The sequence below is a fragment of the Hyperolius riggenbachi genome, chromosome 8 (assembly GCF_040937935.1).
Source record: "Hyperolius riggenbachi isolate aHypRig1 chromosome 8, aHypRig1.pri, whole genome shotgun sequence".
NCBI classification, from domain to species: domain Eukaryota; kingdom Metazoa; phylum Chordata; class Amphibia; order Anura; family Hyperoliidae; genus Hyperolius; species Hyperolius riggenbachi.
Window position 1 is genome coordinate 134,978,337 of NC_090653.1, and position 21,675 is coordinate 135,000,011.

The 21,675-nt window shown below is 46.0% G+C and overlaps 1 protein-coding gene across 4 annotated transcripts in view; it reads left to right on the top strand.

Annotated features, from left to right (window-relative positions):
- GUCY2F (guanylate cyclase 2F, retinal) overlaps positions 1-21,675 on the top strand; it is a 296,029-nt gene that overhangs the window by 161,618 nt on the left and 112,736 nt on the right. For all 4 annotated transcript variants that reach the window (XM_068251134.1, XM_068251132.1, XM_068251135.1 and 1 more), the window contains 2 exons: positions 16,345-16,429; positions 20,192-20,288. In XM_068251134.1, coding sequence (XP_068107235.1) covers positions 16,345-16,429; positions 20,192-20,288 — 182 coding nt within the window. The remainder of the gene's footprint in view (positions 1-16,344; positions 16,430-20,191; positions 20,289-21,675) is intronic.

A 21,675-nucleotide genomic window follows, 5' to 3' on the forward strand; every position in this document is an offset into this window, starting at 1 on the left:
ATGGCGTTGCGCAATATGCAAAGCATTTCGCGGGCGCACGCATGCGCAAACGATTGCGCTCGTTCTGCGCATGCACAGGGCGTTAATTTTGGCGCCAAAACTCTGTATAAAAGCAGCACTGCCCACCATTGCAGTGCTGCTCTTTCTGACAGCTTGGCGTATGCCCCGTGGAAACTTTGTCTAATATTACTCTGATTGATCTCCGGTTTGACCCTTGGCTTGTGACCCCGACTTCTGCTTGATCTCCGCCTGCCCCGACTCCTGGATTGTGACCCGACTCTGCTTGATCGCCGCCTGCCCTGACCTTTGGCTTGTGACCTGTTTATGCTGATTGCCGCCTGCCCTGGACCTCTGGCTAATCGTCTGACCACGTCTTCATCTTCTCACACATTAGCGTCACTGTTCTCCCAACCACTAGCTGAGGTTATCCCAGTAGTGACCTGGTGGGCACTAGGCAGCGAAGACCTGCACTCCCCTCAAGGGGGTGTGGGTGAAGACCCGTGGTCTCTTAGATTCCACTACTGGGGAACCCCTCTTCCATCAGTGGGAGGGTCAACAGTGTCCGAAGACTTCTGGCCTGAAGATAACACCAGGTCTGCTACATGATTGCATGTATTTTCTGGGCAAATCTGCTCAAATTACGTGTATTTTCTTGAGAAAACCTGCACAATTATGTGAATTTTCTGGGGAAAGGCTCACCAAAACTTGGGCCCACTGTCTTTGCGTTGCACTTTTAACCTCCCTGGCGGTTTATTTATTTTGCCAGGGAGGCTGCAACGTGGTTTTTTTTTAATAAAAAAAAAAATATTTCATGCAGCCAACTGAAAGTTGGCTGCATGAAAGCCCACTAGAGGGCGCTCCTGTTGCGTTCTTTCGATCGCCTCCGGCAATCGAAAGTAACAAGATAGGCCGCAATGAGCGGCCTATCTTGTTTCGCTTTTGTCGTCGCCATGGCGACGAGCGGAGTGACGTCATGGACGTCGGTCGACGTCCTGACGTCAGAGCCGCCCGATCCAGCCTCTAGCGCCGGCCGGAACTGTTTGTTCCGGCTGCGCTGGGCTCGGGCGGCTGGGGGGACCCTCTTTCGCCGCTGCACGCGGCGGATCACCGCGGAGCGGCGGCGATCGGGCAGCACACGCGGCTGGCAAAGTGCCAGCTGCGTGTGCTGCTTTTTTCAGAATTGAAATCGGCCCAGCAGGGCCTGAGCGGCGACCTCCGGCGGCATACCCCGAGCTCAGCTCGGGATTACCGCCAAGGAGGTTAAAGGGAACCCGAGGTGAGAATAATATTGAGGCTGCCATATTTATCTTCTTAAGCAATACTAGTTGCCTGGCTGCCGTGCTGGTCCTCTGCCTCTAATTCTTTCAACCATAGACCCTGAACAAGCATGCAGCAGGTCAGAGGTTTCTGACAATATTGTCAGAACTGACAAGATTAGCTGCATGCTTGTTTCTGGTGTAATTCATTTCACTACTGCAGCCAAATAGATCAGCAGGGCTCCCTATTGTTGAAAAGGAAATAAATATGGCAGCCTCCATATCACTCTCATCCCGGGTTCACTTTAAATTACATTTAGCTCCGCCCTCATCTGGCCATGGCCACGCCCATTCTTCGCAGCGGCGCGCGGAGCACACCGCAGGTTGTGGCCACGCCCAATTTTTTTAGGGGGGGGGTGTCTTTTACTACCCAGCACCGGGTGTCAAATGCCACTGGTTCTACAAGATCTTAAATAGACACATCCAGTCCAATAAAAACGTGTGGGATCCCTGATAGTGCAAAGTTCATCCACTGTGAATGTTATAGAGTGCACAAATTAGCACAATGCAAGCAAATTTCATCCATGATGCAAAGCAGCTAGCTTCCTGGGTCATGAACAGTCTGTGCACCCCCAATCGCAGGGCAATGGAAAAATGGCAACCAGTCCCACTGTACACGTATTGCTGGATGGAGTGGATATAGTATACAGAGATACTCCTAGAAACGACCCAGAGGAGTGGAATGGCTGTCAGCAGGCATGCTCGAATGTACCCAAATTCGAGTCGAGTACATTCGAATTCAGGTCCGGGGCAAATTCGGGTTCGAATTCGATCGCAACCACCGAATTCAACACACGCCATGCATCGCCACCTATGGACAGCCAGCCAGCCAACATGCCCTTCAACGTCAGCTGCTGATGCCACCATAGTGCCATCACCCCAGGGGGGCTCAGCAGTTTGGAAATTGTTTAATGTGTCTGCCTCAGATCAGAGCAATGCCATCTGTTCTCTCTGCCTCCAAAAATTGAGCCGTGGAAAGGCCAACACCCACGTAGGGACAACTGCCTTACGAAGGCACATGCAGAAAAGGCACACACTGCAATGGGAAGAGCACCTGAGCAAAAGCAGCACACAAAAGAAAAGCCACCCTCCTTCTCCTCTTCCTCCTTCAGGTGCAGCATCTTCAGCCGCTTTCTCCCTTGCACCTTCACAGCCACCCTCCTCCACTCCGCCTCTGACCTTGAGCAGTTCCTGCTCCTCTGCCCACAGCAGCCAGGTGTCTGTGAAGGAAATCTTTGAGCAGAAGAAGCCAATTTCCGCCAGTCACCCCCTTGCCCGGCGTCTGACAGCTGGCTTGGCAGAACTGTTAGCTCGCCAGCTGTTACCATACCAGCTGGTGGACTCTGAGGCCTTCCGTAAATTTGTGGCCATTGGGACACCGCAGTGGAAGATACCAGGCCGCAATTATTTATCTAAAAAGGCGATACCCTAACTGTACCATGAAGTTTAGAGGCAAGTGGTGTCATCTCTGGCACACAGCGTTGGGTCAAGGGTCTACCTGACCACGGATGCTTGGCCTGCCAAGCACGGGCAGGGCCGCTACATTACGTACACAGCCCATTGGGTCAACCTGGTGACCACTGACAAGCAGGGAGTACGTGGCTGTGCAGCGGACCAACTTGTGACACCTCCATTGCTTGCAGGCAGGCCTCCTGCCACCTCCTCTCCTCCTGCTACATCCTCTTCACTGTCATCATCCTCCTCCTCCTTGGCTGAGTGGCAGTTCAACTCTACTAGTGCTGCGATCTCCTCTCCAGCTACACAGCCCCAGCTCCCTGGGGCCTATGCTGCATGCCAGGTACAACAGTGTCACGCCATCTTAGACATCTCTTGTCTCAAAGCGGAGAGTCACACTGGAGCAGCTCTCCTTGCTACTCTTAACAAACAGGTGGATCAGTGGCTAACCCCGCACCAGCTGAAGATCGGCAACGTGGTGTGTGACAACTGCAGCAATCGCATTTCGCTTTGAATTTGGGAAAGCTGACACATGTATCCTGCATGGCACATGTGCTGAATATAGTCAGTCAAAGATTTGTGTCAAAGTACCCAGGCTTAGAGGACGTCCTGAAGCAAGCCAGGAAGTTGTGTGGGCATTTCATGGCCATGGCACGCTTTGCCGATATTCAGCAGAGAAACAAGTTGTCGGTGAGACGCCTGATTTGCGATAGCCCGACTCACTTGAATTCGACCCTCCTTATGTTCTCTTGCCTGCTACAACAGGAGAAAGCCGTCACCCAGTACCTCTACAACTACAGTAGAAGGACACAGTCTGGGGAGATGGGGATGTTCTGGCCCAACAACTGGACACTCATGCGAAATGCATGCAGGCTCATGCGGCGTTTGAGGAGGTGACCAACCTGATGAGTTACAGTGAAGGCACCATCAGCGACTTGATCCCGTACGCTTACTTCCTGGAGCATGCCGTGCATAGAGTGGTGGATCAAGCTGTGGAGGAGCGTGAATAGGAACAGTTACAGGAGGAAGCATTGTGGGATCAATTCTCATCGGAACCAGATGTTTCCTCAACACCTGCGGCAGCACAGAGGGGGGAGGGGGAGGAAGAGTCGTGTGGGGAGGAGGAGGAAGACTCGGATGATGAGGAAGGTGTTTCTTTGGAGGAGGAGGCGGCGGCAGAAGAACAACCGTAGCAGGCGTCGCAGGGGGGCTTGTGCTGCTCAACATTCCCGTGGTATTGTTCGTGGCTGGGGGGAGGAGGAGGACATACCTGATGTCACTGAGGAAGAGCAAGAGGAGATAGATAGTACGTCTGCATCCCATTTTGTGCAGATGGCGTCTTTCATGCTGTCCAGCCTGTTGAGGAACCCCCGTATAAAAAAACTCAAGGGGAATGAGCTGTACTGGGTGGCCACGCAACTAGACCCTCGGTATAGGCACAAAGTGGCGGAGATTTTTCCAAATCACCAGAAGGCGGAAAGGATGCAGCACTTGCAGAGCAAGCTGGCAACTATGCTTTACAATGCGTTTAAGGGTGATGTCACAGCACAAAGCAATAAAAGTACCACTGGCAGTAATCCTTCTCCCATGTCCACGCAGGCAAGGACAGGACACTCTAGCGATCTCATGGTGATGTCGGGCATGTGGACATTCTTTAGTCCAACGCCTCGCCTTAGAGCTTCCGGATCCACCCTCCACCAATGTCTGGACCGGCAGGTAGCCGACTACCTGGCCTTCAGTGTGGATGTAGACACTGTGAGCAGCGATGAACACTTGGACTACTGGGTGCGCAGGCTTGACCTGTGGCCAGAGCTGTCACAATTTGCCATCCAACTTCTGTCTTGCCCTGCCTCAAGCGTCCTGTCAGAAAGGACCTTCAGCGCAGCTAGGGGCATTGTCACTGAGAAGAGAAGTCGCCTAAGTCACAAAAGTGTTCAGTACTTCACCTTTATCAAAATGAATGAGGAATGGATCCCGGAGGGCTACTGCCCGCCCGAAGACTAAGTCAGTCCCCACACGCAGCATCTCTGCCTGCACGCCGTGTGACTGCCTGCCCCAAGACAAAGTCACTCCCCACACAGCATCTCTGCCTGCAGTCCGCTTGACTGCCTTCTCCAGCACCACCTACAGGGTCCAGGACACCAGGCAAGTTCCTGAATTTTTAAGGCTGCTGATTCGTGATGAGCCTGGATGCAGAGACCCTTCGATACCATTCATTATTACTTAGAATTTTTTGACACATGTAAATATATTGTTCAGATCTCATAATCACCACGTTCCCCCCCTTGTCCGAGGGTTTAATAATTATGTCCTTATTATCACGCAACTCTGTAAGTGCCTGAATTTCATCTTCAGAAAGATTAGATGTAGCATTCTTTTCTATCCACATCTGAATGTCCTTTTCCACCAAGGAGACAAATGTGTGGGCACTCGGACACAAGGAAATGGGGGGGGGGGGGGGGGACGAGGACGATCTGGATCTAAACTGTTGATTTATCTGTTCACTCACTGTAGCATCAGACATCTTGATGCCAAATAGGTGCTCATCTCCATCATAGCCACTCTCCTCACTTAACTTAATCAGGTCCATCAAGGCTCTATAGTCCTGACTAGACCAGTCCTTGCAGTCTGAGATGGCACCCCCTAAAGGTGATTCACTCTTTCTTTTGTGTAACATTCTTAGTAATAGGTTCTGGCCAAAGAGATGTAAGTTCTTTACAAATTTGAACCTGTCAAGATTGCTGTTAGGGCAAAAGCCAAGACCCTTAGATCAAAGGTCAAGGCTGCCTCTAGAAAAATTAAAACCAGATATGTTGACAACGTGCATATTCACTTCATGTGAAGAAAACTGGTTTTCATGTGAAGGCGCAAACATGCCTAGGCGTTCCCCCCTGTTCCTCCTCTAAAAAAACAACCGAGGAGGATTGAGATCCTGAAATACCACATGCTCCAAATTCAGATCCACTCTCTTCTTCTTGTGAATCAATAGCGCTGGCCGTCAAATACTTACTAATGGGGCGTGTTTGAGGTTTACGTTTACTGTCTTTATATTTCTTTTTCTTACTATTTCTATCCTTTACACTTTTTGGAGGATTTTGTCTTACTTTACTCGTGGATCTTTTGGCTGGACGATTAGGAACGTGAGGGTTTTGGCCGGAAGAGGACAATGAAGTATTACTGATAGCGCCTGTTGATGAATCTGAATCCTCCACTGCACTAGAGCTAGCCGGGGTCTCTGCAGGTAGCTGCCCAGGGCGAATTCTTAGGAGGATTTCTAATGGGTTGTGGTTTCTTGCCTTTGGGTGGTCCCTACTTTCCCTGCCTTCCCCCCCTTCCCTTCTTCCACCTCTCCCCCTGCTGCATATGCTCTATCCCCCTGAGACTTTTCATGGACCATGTATTTTTCATTGGGTGTATATGATATTCACCCAGTTATTTGTATTATAAGTTTAGGCTGTATACTCACCTCAGTCTTTTTCTATATGCGAATTTGTATGAATCTACATATTAGTGGCTCATATTGGAGGTTGCTAACTTTGTTGGCATGGTTGCACTTCAAACAGGCGCATTGCTACTATTAAGCAACTTGTGTTTTCATATTCATATGCGAAGATTTGTATGACTTTCGGGCTTCCGCCCCTTTCTTGTTCCCCTCTCCCTCCCCGCCGCACCTATTGGGCGCTGAGTCACAAATGGCATCCCTGAGTGGCGCGGTCTGTGGTTCGGGGATTGACTGATGGAGCGCATTTGCGCTCCAGTGAGTCACTGCTCATGTGCCGGCCTCTGCTTTGGACCGACACGTAATGCGGCGTGGACAGAGCAGTGCGGGGAATGGGCAGACACCTTCTGAGCATAAAGACGCGGTTGGCGTCTCATGCTCAAACTTTATGCTGTCTTGCCTTTGAAAAGGACGCGAGTAGTGGCGAAACATGTCAGATGTTACTGACAGCCATTCCACTCCTTCTAGGAGCATCTCTGGATACTATCTCCACTCCATCCAGCAATTTGTGTACAGTGGGACTGGTAACTATATGTTATGTACATCATGCTTCGCTGGCTATTATCAGTATCATTCACCTGCCTAAGCCTATCAAGCTCTTCACAAGACTGACTGCTTGTTCCCTGCGATTGAGGGATCGCTTTTGATGCATTATTGCATGTGCTGGGCTTCTCAAGCTTCGCTACCTGGCTACATACATGTCAATAGCCTGTGCTAGATGCATGCATATTCATTAGAGACTGCTTTCTCCGCTTAAGAAGTCTTGCTGCCATTTTTTCATTGCCCTGCAATTGGGGGCGCACAGACTGTTCATGACCCAGGAAGCTAGCTGCTTTGCATGGATGAAATTTGCTTGCATTGTGCTAATTTGTGCACTCCACATTGCTATTGGACTTGATGTGTCTATTCAAGATATTATAGAACTATACTGAGTGGATTTTTCAGGTGTGGGGACTGCAGCCCCATTACCTCAATTATAGCTCACCCAGATGGAGGTTTCTGACCTTTTTATGAATTTATAGCTCATTTATGTAATTTACTAGTCCTTTCTATATATACCGGTATATGTGTGTTTCTAATAAAGCAGTTGTTGATTTTTTCATGTTCCCAAGAGCCAATCCTCTTTTTTATTTCTTCATTCAATGTTAAAAAATAGTGGCCGTTTTCACACACTTTAACCACTTAACGACCGCCTAACGCCGATAGGCGGCGGCTGGTCGTAAGTGGAATTACATGGAATGGGTGTCTCTGTGAACAGTCTGCGAGCCACCGATCACGGCTCGCAGGCTAAATGTAAACACGCGGGGAAGAAATCCCCGCTGTTTACATCATACGGCGCTGCTGCGCAGCAGCGCCATAAAGGAGAACGGCGATCCCCGGCCTCTGATTGGCCGGGGATCGCTGGCATCTGATAGGCTGAAGCCTATCCTAGACGGCGCAGGACGGATATCCGTCCTGCGCCGCCCATAGAAAGAGGGAGAGGGAGGTAAGGGCAGAGAGGGCAGAAATCGCTGCAAATCACAAGCACCCGGCGGCGATCAGACCCCCCCAGCAGGACATCCCCCTAGTGGGGAAAAAAGGGGGGAAGTCTGATCGCCATGCTGCAAACCTGATCTGTGCTGTGGGCTGGAGAACCCACGCTGCACAGATCAGGCAAAAAGAGCCCGGTCCTTAAGTGGGAACTGATCCGTAGACGTTCTGGGGGATCCGTTTGGAAAAACTGAATGGAGAGTCCGGACTTGTCAGGGCTTTAGGGAGCCCGGATACACGGAGGGGTAACGAAAGGCAATACAAAATGGATTTCCCTCTACACAGGCTATTTTGCACACAGAAAACGGAGGGAGATCCAGATTGCCTACTGCCTGCTCTTCCCCTCAACGTCACCCCCATAGGTGTCCCTAAGTTGCCTGAGGGGGTAGCAGTCAGGAAGGTGGCAGTGGGCACAGCGGCGGGAAGGGCGGTAACCCCCCCCCCCCTCACCTGGGTCCCCCCGTCCCCTGCTCCCCCTGCATCTATGTCTGCTATAGCAAAAGTATGGCAAAAGTAATAATGAGCGAGCAGGGAAGCATTAAATTCCTTCCATTGCTCGCCATGTGACTTCCTGCAATGCTGCCCTCTAGTGGGCACGCTCATTATTATTTTTGCCATTATACTTTTGTTATAGCGGACATAGCTAAAAGGGGAGCGAGGATGGGGGGATCAGGTGAGGGAGGGGGCTGACCCCCCTCCCCAATGCTGCACCCGCTGACCCCCTTCCTGGCTGCTACCCCGTCCAGCACGGCGGACACGTTTTTTAAAACATAAACGAACTGTAAACGTGCTGCAAAAGGGTCTGTTTTTGATCCATTTAGAAAACCGGAGCCCAGACCACAGATTGCGTTCTACAACTGCTCCTAGTGTGGACCGAACCTTTCAACTGTGCAGCTTTATTTGTTACACTGGATGAATACATATCCTGCTACTTTTCAAGAATATATGTATTTACTTAGGGGCTTGGCAATAAGTCATAGCAGTCATAGGGCTTGATTCACAAAGCGGTGCTAACCTACTTAGCACGTCTAAAGTCTTTAGACGTGCTAACCAGGGTGCTAAGTAGGTTAGCACCGAATTATCTGATTCAGAAATTCGGTGCTAACCTACTTAGCACCCTGGTTAGCACGTTTAAAGACTTTATACGTGCTAAGTAGGTTAGCACCTTTGTGAATCAAGCCCATAGTGGTTCCTATGACAGCCATGAGCAGGCAGTGTCCCCTAGTTTATGTGTCCCCTTCACCTTGTTACTGACAGCCATTGAGGAAAGTACTGCAAACTTCAAGAATGGAGACTGCACACAAAAGGCTTCAGCAACAAGCTGTATTCAAAGCATGTAGAGGCACAAACACAACATGTTTCGGGCGGAGCCCTTCCTCAGGTGTGCCACACCCATCACCTGTGACACCTAAAAAAAAAGGAAAAGGAAAGTACAAAAGGGGTTTAGTGTGCGAATGACAAAATCAGTGGTTTTTCACATGTGTTTGATGTAGCGACTAGTTTTTAGTGAATTATAAATAACTTAGCTGTAGTTTAATTTTTTAGCTGTAGGCTTTAGATGAATCATCCCAGCCTCTAAGCAGAAAGATGTCACTTCCAAACCAAAGCAAATTGTTGACACATATTTGCTTGTACAGGGGAGGCATCGGTGCATTCTCCTTAAAGTTAGAATAGAAATGACGTGGCCATAAATCACAATTAGCTATTCACTTCTTCACAAGACCTTGACTAAGGTTAATATGGACTACTATGTGTTTGTGTGAAAGGGTACCTTAAATATCATGCGGTTGTAGGAAGGAAGCACAACCCTTGCCTAGGTCATTAGTTGTGCAATTGCAGTCATGTCCATGTGTCAGCAATGATAACATTTTACATGAATTCAGATTCTTCTTGATTTATTTTAAAAAGTTGTTTTAGTGAAGATGGTATCTGAAGACATAGTAGAGATTGGGGATTATAGGCACATTCTTGAGAAGTCATCAGTTTACGCAGTAGCTACTCTTAATACGACTTCATAGCTAATCTACAGCTCTAGAAGTCATATGAGGTAAGTGAAATTAAATGAAGGTTCTGTCCTTGACAGCTCACAAAACTGATGCAAGTAACGGTCCCTAGGCTTGTACAAAGGACAAGGGGACATAATCTGCATATGGAGGAAACAAAAAAAATTAACCACTTAACGACCATGGTCAGCCGAACGGCGGACCTAGGTGTTAAGTGGTTTTACATGGAAACTTTCCATGTCAGTTCACGGTGGGTGTCTCCGTGAACTGCCTGCGAGCTGCCAATCGCGGCTCGCAGGCGAAATGTAAACACGCAGGGAAGAAAACCCCACTGTTTACATCATACAGCGCTGCTGCGCAGCAGCGCCTTAAAGGAGATCGTCGATCCCCGGCCTCTGATTGGTCGGGGATCACCGCATTCTGATAAGCTGAAGCCTATTAGAGGCGGCGCAGGACGGATCTCCGGTGCATTCTTGTTAAAGTTAGAATAGAAATGAAGTGGCCATAAATCACAATTAGCTATTTACTTCTTCACAAGACCTTGACTAAGGTTAATATGGACTTCTATGTGTTTGTGTGAAAGGGTACCTTAAATATCATGCGGTTGTAGGAAGGAAGCACAACCCTTGCCTAGGTCATTCGTTGTGCAATTGCAGTCATGTCCATGTGTCAGCAATGATAACTTTTTACATGAATTCAGATTCTTCTTGATTTATTTTAAAAAGTTGTTTTAGTGAAGATGGTATCTGAAGACATAGTAGAGATTGGGGATTATAGGCACATTCTTGAGAAGTCATCAGTTTACGCAGTAGCTACTCTTAATACGACTTCATAGCTAATCTACAGCTCTAGAACTCATATGAGGTAAGTGAAATTAAATGAAGGTTCTGTCCTTGACAGCTCACAAAACTGATGCAAGTAACGGTCCCTAGGCTTGTACAAAGGACAAGGGGACATAATCTGCATATGGAGGAAACAAAAAAAATTAACCACTTAACGACCACGGTCAGCCGAACGACGGACCTAGGTGTTAAGTGGTTTTACATGGAAACTTTCCATGTCAGTTCACGGAGGGTGTCTCCGTGAACTGCCTGCGAGCCGCCAATTGCGGCTCGCAAGCGAAATGTAAACACGCGGGGAAGAAATCCCCACTGTTTACATCATACAGTGCTGCTGCGCAGCAGCGCCGTAAAGGAGATCGGCGTTCCCCGGCCTCTGATTGGTCGGGGATCACTGCATTCTGATAGGCTAAAGCCCCGTCCTGCGCCGCCCATAGCCTGCGGGAGAGGGAGGGAAGGACGGGGAGGCTGGGAATGGCTGCGGAGGGGGGCTTTGAAGAGCCCCCCCCCCCCGCAAGGTACAAGTAGCCGGCAGCGATCAGACCCCCCCAGCAGGACATCCCCCTAGTGGGGAAAAAAGGGAGGAAATCTGATCGCATTGGCTGATTCCTGATCTGTGCTGTGGGCTGGAGAGCCCACGCAGCACAGATCTGCGCCAAATCTCCTGGTCCTTAAGTGGTTTAATTAGGGTTTATTTACAGGAACAACGGTGAAAATTTGGAATATCTTTTTACAGGAAGAGGGCTCAGAGGCCTTCCTTGCATTGACGGAACATCCATGGCTATAATTACTAATTCACTTCCCAGCAGAATTGAGCCAGGGATTTATCTGACTGTCATCTGGAGTTGGGAAGGAATTTTTCCCTTTTAGAATGAACCCAAGGTGAAAGTAATATGTAGGCTGCCACAATTAATTCCTTTCAAACAATACCAGTTTCCAGGCAGTGCTGTTGATCTTCTGGCATCAGTGGTTTCTGAATCACACACCTGAAACATGCATATGGCTAATCCAGTCAAATTTGAGTCAGAGCACTTGATCTGCATATGCTTGTTCAGGGTCTATGGCTAATAGTATTACAGGCAGATGATCAGCAGGACAGCCAGGCAGCTTGCATGGTTTAAAAGGAAATAAATACGGCAGCCTTGGCATCTCCCTTCCCTTGGGTTACCTTTACGGGTAATAGGCCCAAGCCTGTAAAGGTTTTTACCTTCATCTTGATTAAATGGCATTTGTGCAGGTTCAGGACAGTGATTTTTATTTCCTGGTTGAACTCGATAGAGCGGTGCCTTTTTCAACCAAACTATGTAACTATGGTAATAGTTGCACTAACTAAAATAGAAAGAAAACAGACTAACATTTATTATTTTTATTGCTATGGATTTATACAGCGCTGAAACATATTTGACAGACTTTTACAGAGTTTGCCAATTAATGCATGTCACAAAGTGGGACAATAAGGACCCGTCTTGGATGTAAGGAAATATTGCAAAACACAGCAACATAGCACAATACACAATACAAATGCACAGTACACAACCTTCACATATGAAATTTAAGAAAGTTCTATAGAAATATACAATGTGCATTGCCATCATCGATAAATTGTTAATTGTATAAAAAACAACCCATGCTATTGCACTTAGATATAGATGCAGATGCAGTCATACACTACTTGTGGCCACTGCTTGGTGGAGTCAGCTATCCTTTATGAAGGAGATGCACCCCACAGTACATAAGTGTAACACAGGCATCAAATGGAACCTCTGTCTGATCCTGTTACCCACGCTGATTCCAGCATCCACACCAACACTAACAATATGCCCATATTGCCCAGGGCCGGATTTGCACTCTTTACTGCCCTAGGCCACTGTCAGCAGCCACCCCCCTTCAGTATAGGCCCAGATGACCCGTCCCTCCCTCCAGTATAGGTAGTCAGTTTACTCTTCCCCCTCCCTCCAGTATGCATAGCCCATTGACCCTTCCCTCTAGTATAGGTAGCCAGATAACCCTTCCCCTCCCTCCAGTATACATAGCACATTGACCCTTCCCTCTAGTATAGGTAGCCAGATAACCCTTCCACCCCTCCAGTTTAGATAACCTGATGACCCCCCCCCCCTTCCCTCCAGTATAGGCAGCCTGATGACCCCTCCCTCTACTATAAGAAGCCAGATAACCCTCCCCCTTCTGTATAGATGGCCTGATGATCCTCGTCCCCACCCTTGACCCTGTGGTGCCCTAGGCCATAGACTATGTGGCCTTGGCTTAAATCTGCCTTGTATTCATGTGCTTAGCGCTGTGGCATACAGTGCAGTGCAACTCCATGTATCATATAAGGGCAACAGTATATGTTACTTTTAACCTCCAATAAGTTGAAGCACAATAGCAATATGCATTATATCTTGTAAGCTTAATCTCTTGTAAGTACACACATGGGACACTAATGTGGATGTAAACACTCAATTTAGGTGTGCTCTGATTTTTAAAACCTTTTTTGCAATTTATCATTAGAGATGGCCCGAACCTCCGTTTTTCGGTTCGCGAATCACGAACGCGAAGTTCCGCAAAAGTTTGGTTTGCGCGAACTTTCGCGAACCGCAATACACTTCAATGGGGTGGCGAACTTTGAAAACTAGAAACACTTATGCTGGCCAGAAAAGTGATGGAAAAGATCTTTTAAGGGGTCTAACATCTGAGTTTTTGCATGGATGAGTGGGATAGACGCCAAAATTCCCGGGGAAAAATTTGGATTTGACGCAAAGCAGCGTTTTAAGGGCAGAAATCAAATTGAATGCTAAATTGCAGGACTAAAGTGCTTTAAAACTTTTTGTTTAGGGCCGGTGTGCCAATGATGTATTCAGGTTTGTTGTTGTAAGGCAATGTGAAACACTGGGCTAGCTGATAAAAGTGCAATTAGAGGGCAGGCAAGCTGGTAAATATACACAGCATGATGCAGAGCTTGCCTGGTGGGTCTGTGGGAAAACATCTGTCTGGTCTCTCCCCATGGATCCATCTGAAAATGGCGCCTGTGAATAATGGCGCATGGTGTTGCCGCTAATCGCTATTTAACGTTAAAGCCTTATTGTTATTTAACGTTAAAGCCTTATTGTTATTTAGCGTTAACACACAGAACCCTCTCTGTACCTATCCCTAACCCCTAAACCCTCCTGGTGGTGCCTAACCCTAACACCCTCCTGGTGGTGCCTAACCCTAAGACCCTCCTGGTGGTGCCTAACCCTAAGACCCCCCTGGTGGTGCCTAACCACCCCCTGGTGGTGCCTAACCCTAACACCCCCCTGATGGTGCCTAACCCTAAGACTCCCCCCAGTGGTGCCTAACCCTAACCTTGACAGTGTTACATTAAATCCATTCACGGTTTTGCAGTTAAACAACTTCTGCAGTTTGGCTTATGTAGGGCGCTATTGATAAATAACGTTACTGTGGGCAATAACGTCTGCTGTTTGGCAAATGAATGGCACTATTGATAAATAACGTTAGTGTTTGCCACTATTGATAAATAACGTTAGTGTGTGCCGTTTTTCTTCTTTCTTCCCTGTGCGCCATTATTATGCAGTACTAACGATAAATAGCAATAAGCATATCTTTTTAATGCTGCGCCATTTATATGCATAGGCACTGTGCGCCATTATTCACTGATCCGCTCCCGATTGTTATAATGACTGCATGTGTGGATAAGGTGTTAAACAAGTTGAAAAGTTTTTGACAGTCCCTAGACTCTAGGAGGGCTGCTTTCTGACTTGTGTGAGAGACTGGCAGGGACATGAGTCCTTTTACAGGCAAGTAGCCTCTGTGTGATGTGGGACTGCAATACAGATAAGCTCTCTGCTCCATCTCAGGCTATTCTCAATTTCTCCTCTCCTCTCTGGGCTAGTGCAACGCCAAATCACAATAGCAATTTGTGAGTGCTATTTTGTGATGCGATTTTCAGAGAGCGATTTTTGAATGAATCGCTCAAAAACATGCTACATGCAGTATACCTGCGATTTTGAAAAAATCACAACGCTGCTGTGGGAACACCCTCATAGGGTAACATTAGCCAAGCACTTTTCAAATCACTGTTGATTTGAAAAACGCTCAGAAGCACTCTTGGTGTGCACCAGTCCTCCCTCATTCACCTTTGTTTCCCTCTTTCCCTAGTACTGCTGGGTGTCTGTGTCTTCTTGTCATACAGAAAAGCTAAATAAAAGTGCAATCCTGGTGAAGCAAATTATTATTGTTTAGTATTTATTTAGCGCCGTCATCTTCCGCAGATGCATGTATCCCTGCATCATATGGCTATCGCTTGCGCTATGTGACACTATGTGGCATATTCCACTGAATTGTCCAAACTAAGTCTATCTCCCGTTCCTCTCTCGGGGAGTTGTTCCAGTGCTGTCCCCTGTTCAAATTTGCTGCTACCAGAAGCCCTCAGAAACACTCGTGTCCTTGAGTACTTCCAAATATAGGCAGCTCCGTAATACGCCAGCGCACTTTTGTGCATGGGCAGTATGGAGCCACCTGTCTTCGGAAGCACTCAGGGACATAAGTACTTCTGGACCTTTCAGGAATCCCCCCCCCCCCCTTAAAAATCCTGTGTTTGCCCCTGCAGAGAGTACTTTTCAGTACAATAACCAGGGAAGTATCATTTGAAAAGGAATTCCCCAGCGATACCTTCCTTGAACCTCTCACTACACGTTTAGGCTGCTTACACACCAAGACGTTACAGGCGCACGTTAGTGCGCCTGTAACGCTCCCCCAACGCACAGCAATGTAACACAAGTGGGCTGTTCACACAGCCCACGTTGCGTTACATGTAATGCTGCACGTTCGGTGCAAAGTGCAGCATGCTACGGCGTTGGAGCGGCTATAGCCGCGTTAGACTGTTTGCACATGCGCAGTGGGGGGCGGAGAGGAGGCGGGGAGAGCCAGCTACAGTAGCCGCGCACATGGCTACTTAATATTCACTGCACTGGCGGCAGCTGATTGGCCGGCGGGACCACGTGATGCGGAGTGTCTCGCTCCGCATCACGTGGTCCCGCTGGCCAATCAGCGCCACTCTGGGAGACATTATAGGAATCGAGCCGCCCAACGCGGCTCACTCTACCGTCGGCTCTTGCAGCACCATACGTTGTGTTAGGTGCACGTTATGCGACCTTAACGTGGCACCTAACACAACGTCTTGGTGTGCAAGAAGCCTAAATGTAAGTGGCCAAGCAGCATTGCTCTCCTGCAGATCAAAATGCATTGTATGTATGCTGTCCACTGCTAATTCTTGTTTTACTGCAGATGGGCATCAATCAGGAATTGGCAGCATGGATAACATATTCCATTCCTGAAGTATTGTTTCACTCAACATGCACGATGAGATGTGATGTAAACTGTTGCTGTATTGTTCTTGGTGAGTTATGTTAGGAAAGTGAATGAGCGAAGTAGAGTAGCTGAGGACAAGAAGGAGGAGAAGGAGGAGAGGCAAATGATCCACCAGGGAAAACTAAAACTTTTGGTAGACATACGTTCTAAAGAATATTAAAAGGTAAAGAGAAGAGAAAGCAGCTGAGACAGCCCACCAGACACTGTCAGCAATGCAATTCTGATGCTAGACTGCTACTTAATATGTCCTTTTGCTACAGTTCTTTGTTATAAAAATCTTGGATGCACTTCAAATAAGCATATATCTTCTACAATGACTTTTCTGTCTTTCTTAGGTATTGATCCTGCCTTTGCTTTAATAGTCTTTCTGTGCATTGTTGTTTCCATCATCTCCGTAAATGGACTTGCTTATGTTATAAGGTAGTATTTTAAGAAATATACTATACGTGTACACTGTATTTATCTAAACTGGAATTTGTCAAAATTTGGTTTGAGCATAAATCTTTGAATCTCTAAACAATTGTAAATTTGTCATAATCTTACTTTAAACTACATTGAAATTAAGATGCCCATTCATGATACAATATTTTCCTTAGATACAATCTTTCGATCAGATTTTTATTATCAAATTGTACAGTAAACCATGCAGTATGGGGAGAAAATCAATGTAAAACAATTCCATGGTTGATTGGAATAGAACATTTTGTCAATCATAATGTTGGATTCATCTCTGAAGAGAGGAAATCTGGTTTATGAAAATGATGGATAATTACCCTCCAATTAATTTGGATCCAATTGAAATCTAATCGTATGATTGATTCTAAGGGAAAACATGTATTGTTAATGGGCACCTTTAAAGGGAACCCAAGTTTAGAGTGATATGGGGGCTGCCATATTTATTTCCTTAAAAACAATGCCAGTTGCCTGGCAGTCTTGTTGATCTTCTGGCATACTGAGTCCGCTGAGTCAGAGTACCTGATCTGCATATGCTTGTTCAGAGTATATGGCTAAAAGTATTAGAGACACAGGATCAGCAGGACTGCCAGAAAACTAGTTTTTCTATTTAAAGGAAATACCGTATTTTTTGGACTATAAGACGCACTATTTCTCCCCTTCAAAAAGGTCTTATAGTCCAAATGTACATTTTTTGGACTTAAATTTTGCTTATTGGTTTACCTACCCTAGTGCGACGCAAACACCCATACATCTGGCGCTGTATGAATTCCCTGCAAGCTGCTCTTAAGATTCCAGTGAGAGCTGCCTGTGATCTGGCCACCTCGGCTTTATATCCATGGTTTTGACGTGAATAGAAACAAACAAGTCCCCATGCATGTGGCATCCGGATCCGGCTTACCCTGCGAGAACTGCGATCTGGTCACCTTAGGATTAATGGTGTTGTGGTAGAAGACCTCACATGCATAAGTAGTAACGAATGCAGTCTCCCCTGCACGTGATGTCCGAATCCGAGCCGATTTGCACCGCTCCGCGTCCCATCCTATTGGCCATCAAGTGTGCATCTGCTGTAATTGGCAGCGCTAATCTTTGGGCGTCATTTGCCTCTCCTGCTGCGTCTTTCACATTACAGTTGCTCTAATTGGTCGCAGATGCACATTCTCGGGGGAACTGTGGAGATGAGCGCAGCCAATTACAGCAGATGCACACTTGACGGCCAATAGGATGGGACACGGAGCAGTGCAAACAGGCTAGTATTCGGACATCACGTGCAGCGGCGACTGCACTCGTTACTACTTATGCATGTAAGGTCTTCAACCGCAACACCATTAATCCTAAGGTGACCCAATCGCAGGCAGCTCTCACGGGGTAAGCTGGATCCGGATGCCACGTGCATGGGGACTGGGCTCGTTAGTTTGTATTCACCTGAAAACCATAGATTGTAAAGCTAAGGTGGCCAGATCACAGGCAGCTCTCACTGGAATCTTAAGAGCAGCTTGCAGGGAATTCATACAGCAGTGGCCTATAGAGCTGGGAATGCTGAATGCAGTCACCTAAAACACCTATCACCATGGAGGTGATCGTTATAGTGGCAGCTATATGTGGGGTGTGCTTGTCCTTGTGGTACTCCTGTTTGATAATATGGAATAGAAAGTGTTATGCCTGGATGTTGCAGGGCATAGTGTTACAATAGTGATTTTGCATGTGACTTTCTGCTGCCTTGAAACTACACCTATCAAGCCCAGTAGCTGCTGTAGGATAGAAAGCTGGTGGGGCAGATGCAGCAGGGGTTAGTGTAGTACACTGCATCACTGCTGCTCCACAATCAATAGACAGCTTGGGTAAGGAGCTCCACAAGACACCCCTGGACCATGGATGCACTAGGTTAATATATATATATATTTTTTTTACTGTTTTTTGTCATCTAAACCTGGGTGCGTTTTATGGTCGGCGTCAGCAACGCTTCATCTTACAGTCCGAAAAATACGGTAAATATGGCAGCCTCCATGCCATCCTCACCCCCGGGCTCCCTTTAAAAGAAGAGGGGGGGATTTTTGAAGGTCAAGTTGATCCCTTCAGAGAGCTAGTAGGCAAAGTAGTGTCTCAAATGGCATACGATGCCTCCCACAGTTTTAAGGAATTGTGCCAATAGAAAAATAATTAAGACCACAACATTGCAAAACTCCCTTCTCCCCCAAGATGCCAACCAGTCCGGTGACAGGGCACGTAGTCTTGTTATCAAAAGCAAAAGCCTTTAACAAACTTCACTAATTCAAGTACCTTGTGAAGTGAAAAAGAGAGAGGAACACTGTGACGCCTTCGATATGACATATCGAATGCATCATGGAGTCACAAATGCAAGTTTCATTGCAAGCAACCAAAATGACATTTTTGGTTTAAATCAACATTTTTTTCTCTCCTTCCTCGCTCTACTAGCAAGCACGGGAAAACCCCTCACCTATGTGTGAAAGCGGTTCCCAAGCATCCCTGGAAAGTTTATATGGCCCATCCATCAGATGAAGCCAGAGATGTGCTTGACATAAATTGTAAAAACCAAGCTGGGAGAATGGTGTCTGTATTTTTGACACCTCGGCCAGAGCAGCCAAAAGGCATTGACTCAGAGTTCCCTACATGAAAAGAACAGCCAAAGAGCTAACCACAGGAGGTCCTGCTAGCATCCTGCAAAAGCCACTTACAGCAAAACAGCTGGTCTTTGTACTGCCCTTAGGAAAACTTTTCTGTGAACTCACAAATATGAAATACATCCTTTGTCATAAATATGACTTTCCAAATGGGCATCGGCCCTTAGAACCCGCTTATTGGCAGGGTGAGGGGCTTGCATGCCTAAGCATCAGGCTGGTTGGCATTTTGGAAATCTGTTCAATCTCTTTACATTTTTAAACATTTTCTCTTTGACTTGGAAAAATAATCACGTTAAAGAAAACGTTTTTTCTAGTTTGTGTTTTGCCATACACCTTTTAAAAATGTCAAATTTATTTACCACAGATTTGGTCAAAATGTTTAGGGTCTTTTTATACTTGTGTGCTGTAGTAGCAGTGCAATTTGGAACAATCACACTGCACCACAGCCAAAAAGTTGCACCGCCCATATAGCCGTGGGGCGACCAAGGAAAAAAAATAACATGTAACTTCCGATACACTTCCGATCACAGGGTAATGCACTGCAGCTTCTGTGTTATTTCTGTGGTACCTGGAGCACTTCTGTTGTATCACGTCAGACCGCATGCAGTGTGTCATGTGTCATTTACTTTAATGACCACTGCGACGTGCAGCTGTGAAGAAGAGAGTACCGCGACGTGACACACTAAGGGTATGAAGGACCTCAGTGTTTCAATACAGTATTACTTTCAGTACATTAACATCTCATGTCACACAGGGTTTTCTAGTGAACACATAGGCTGCTTATTTGTTCAGTGTGTTGCTTCAGTCTATAAATATCTGCCTCTGAATGGTGTACATCCAAACAACCAGTGCTAGATTGAATTCCTGCTGAATCTACATTAGAACAAAATTACATACATTTTGGTAACTCTAACTGAAGCCTTTTCAATTCAATTGTCTTCTTCAGGAAAGGATCATCTTGAATATTATGCTGCAGAAGGAACATTTGAAAGTACTGCTCATAGCGCTATATAAAATGCAAATATATTTTCCACTTTTGTGATGATTGTATATAACCTAAGATTCTTTGTTGCTGTTTTGCTTTCAGACGTCGTATTAATAAAATCAAACTAGTTAGAGGACCTAATAAGATCCTGTTAACTCTGAATGATGTCACATTTATTAATCCTCAAATCAGTGTCAAGGTAAGATGAAAATTAGCCCAACTATTACAAATTAAACAATGATGTCATACTAACACATTTAAAAAAAAAAGTATCCCACATGTTACCGTCATTGTAATTCATTTTTACACATTTTTTTCCTTGTTTATAATTTACTTTGAAAAATAACTTTTTATGCTCTTGAAAAATTAGTGTGTCTTGGCCTCTTGCTATGCTAGCAACTATACACAATTTTTTCCAGGCAAACTCAATTATTTTACCACATTACACTTTTATAGTTTGATCTGTATCAAAAGATCTGTTTGTCTAATTCTCTAACTAGTAGTGATGGTCATGCCTAGGAGAAACCACGGAGAAGCATATGATCTCTGATTGGCTAGTCATGATCATGTGCTATACCAGGATGTGATCACAGCAAATGAGAGCTTTGCAAATCCATCAGATGATCAAACAAATCATATTCTTCTCCATGAGTTCTTCTAGACATGGCCTTCACTACTGACTAGTTTACATGCATTAAAGCCATTAGGTGTATTACTGACCACAGACAGACTCTGCATTCAGTAAAGAAGAAACAGAGTAAGTGCATATTAGGGTACCAAAAAGCAAAATAACCTTGGGGGGTAATGAAGAGAAAGTCTTTCTGAATAACATGTTAGCACTATGAAGTAACCTCTACTTTTCAGTATGTATTGATACACAACGGGCACCACCCACCAATCAAGTGCTTAACCACTCAAGTGCTATTCTCATTATCAGTTTATTACTATTCTCATTACTCAACATCTGCTTTCAGGAACTCTTCAATGTGCTTACTCTGTTCCTTCTGTTTGTTGTCTTTATAAAGTTCCATTGGGAGCACCATTCTATTGGAACTTGTGCAGCATCTTATAAGCTCAAGAAAGGGTACTTTGGGGTGGGGGGCATAAAATATGTAAAAGAGAACTGTGCTTTCTTAAAACAAGGTATTTGTGATTATTTAGGTTGAAGCGAGCTCTGAGGAGTCCCAACTGCATCACTGCTGAATATGCAAATTGTCCCTTTCTTGTTCCCAAAAGCTAAACACACCTCCAGAACCGCTGGAATGCAATGAGCTTGTTAAGAGCCATACTAATCCAACATAGTATTTAAACAATGTTCAGATATTTTTCTGCTAATAATTTTTGAAAGACAACAAAAAAAATTATAGATGTAAATTACAAATGGTATTACAAAATGTATTTATTAGTTACATGACACCTTATGGATTTTTTCCTTTTGGATTTGAACACTTAGGTTTATTTTTGCTTTATCAGCCTACCATATGTACCAAAAACATTTAATTTATTTGGTCAAAAGTGACAATAATGCCAGTCTTCCACAGCCCAATAGATGGTCCTCTACAGATCATTTCTGATTTGCTTTGGGT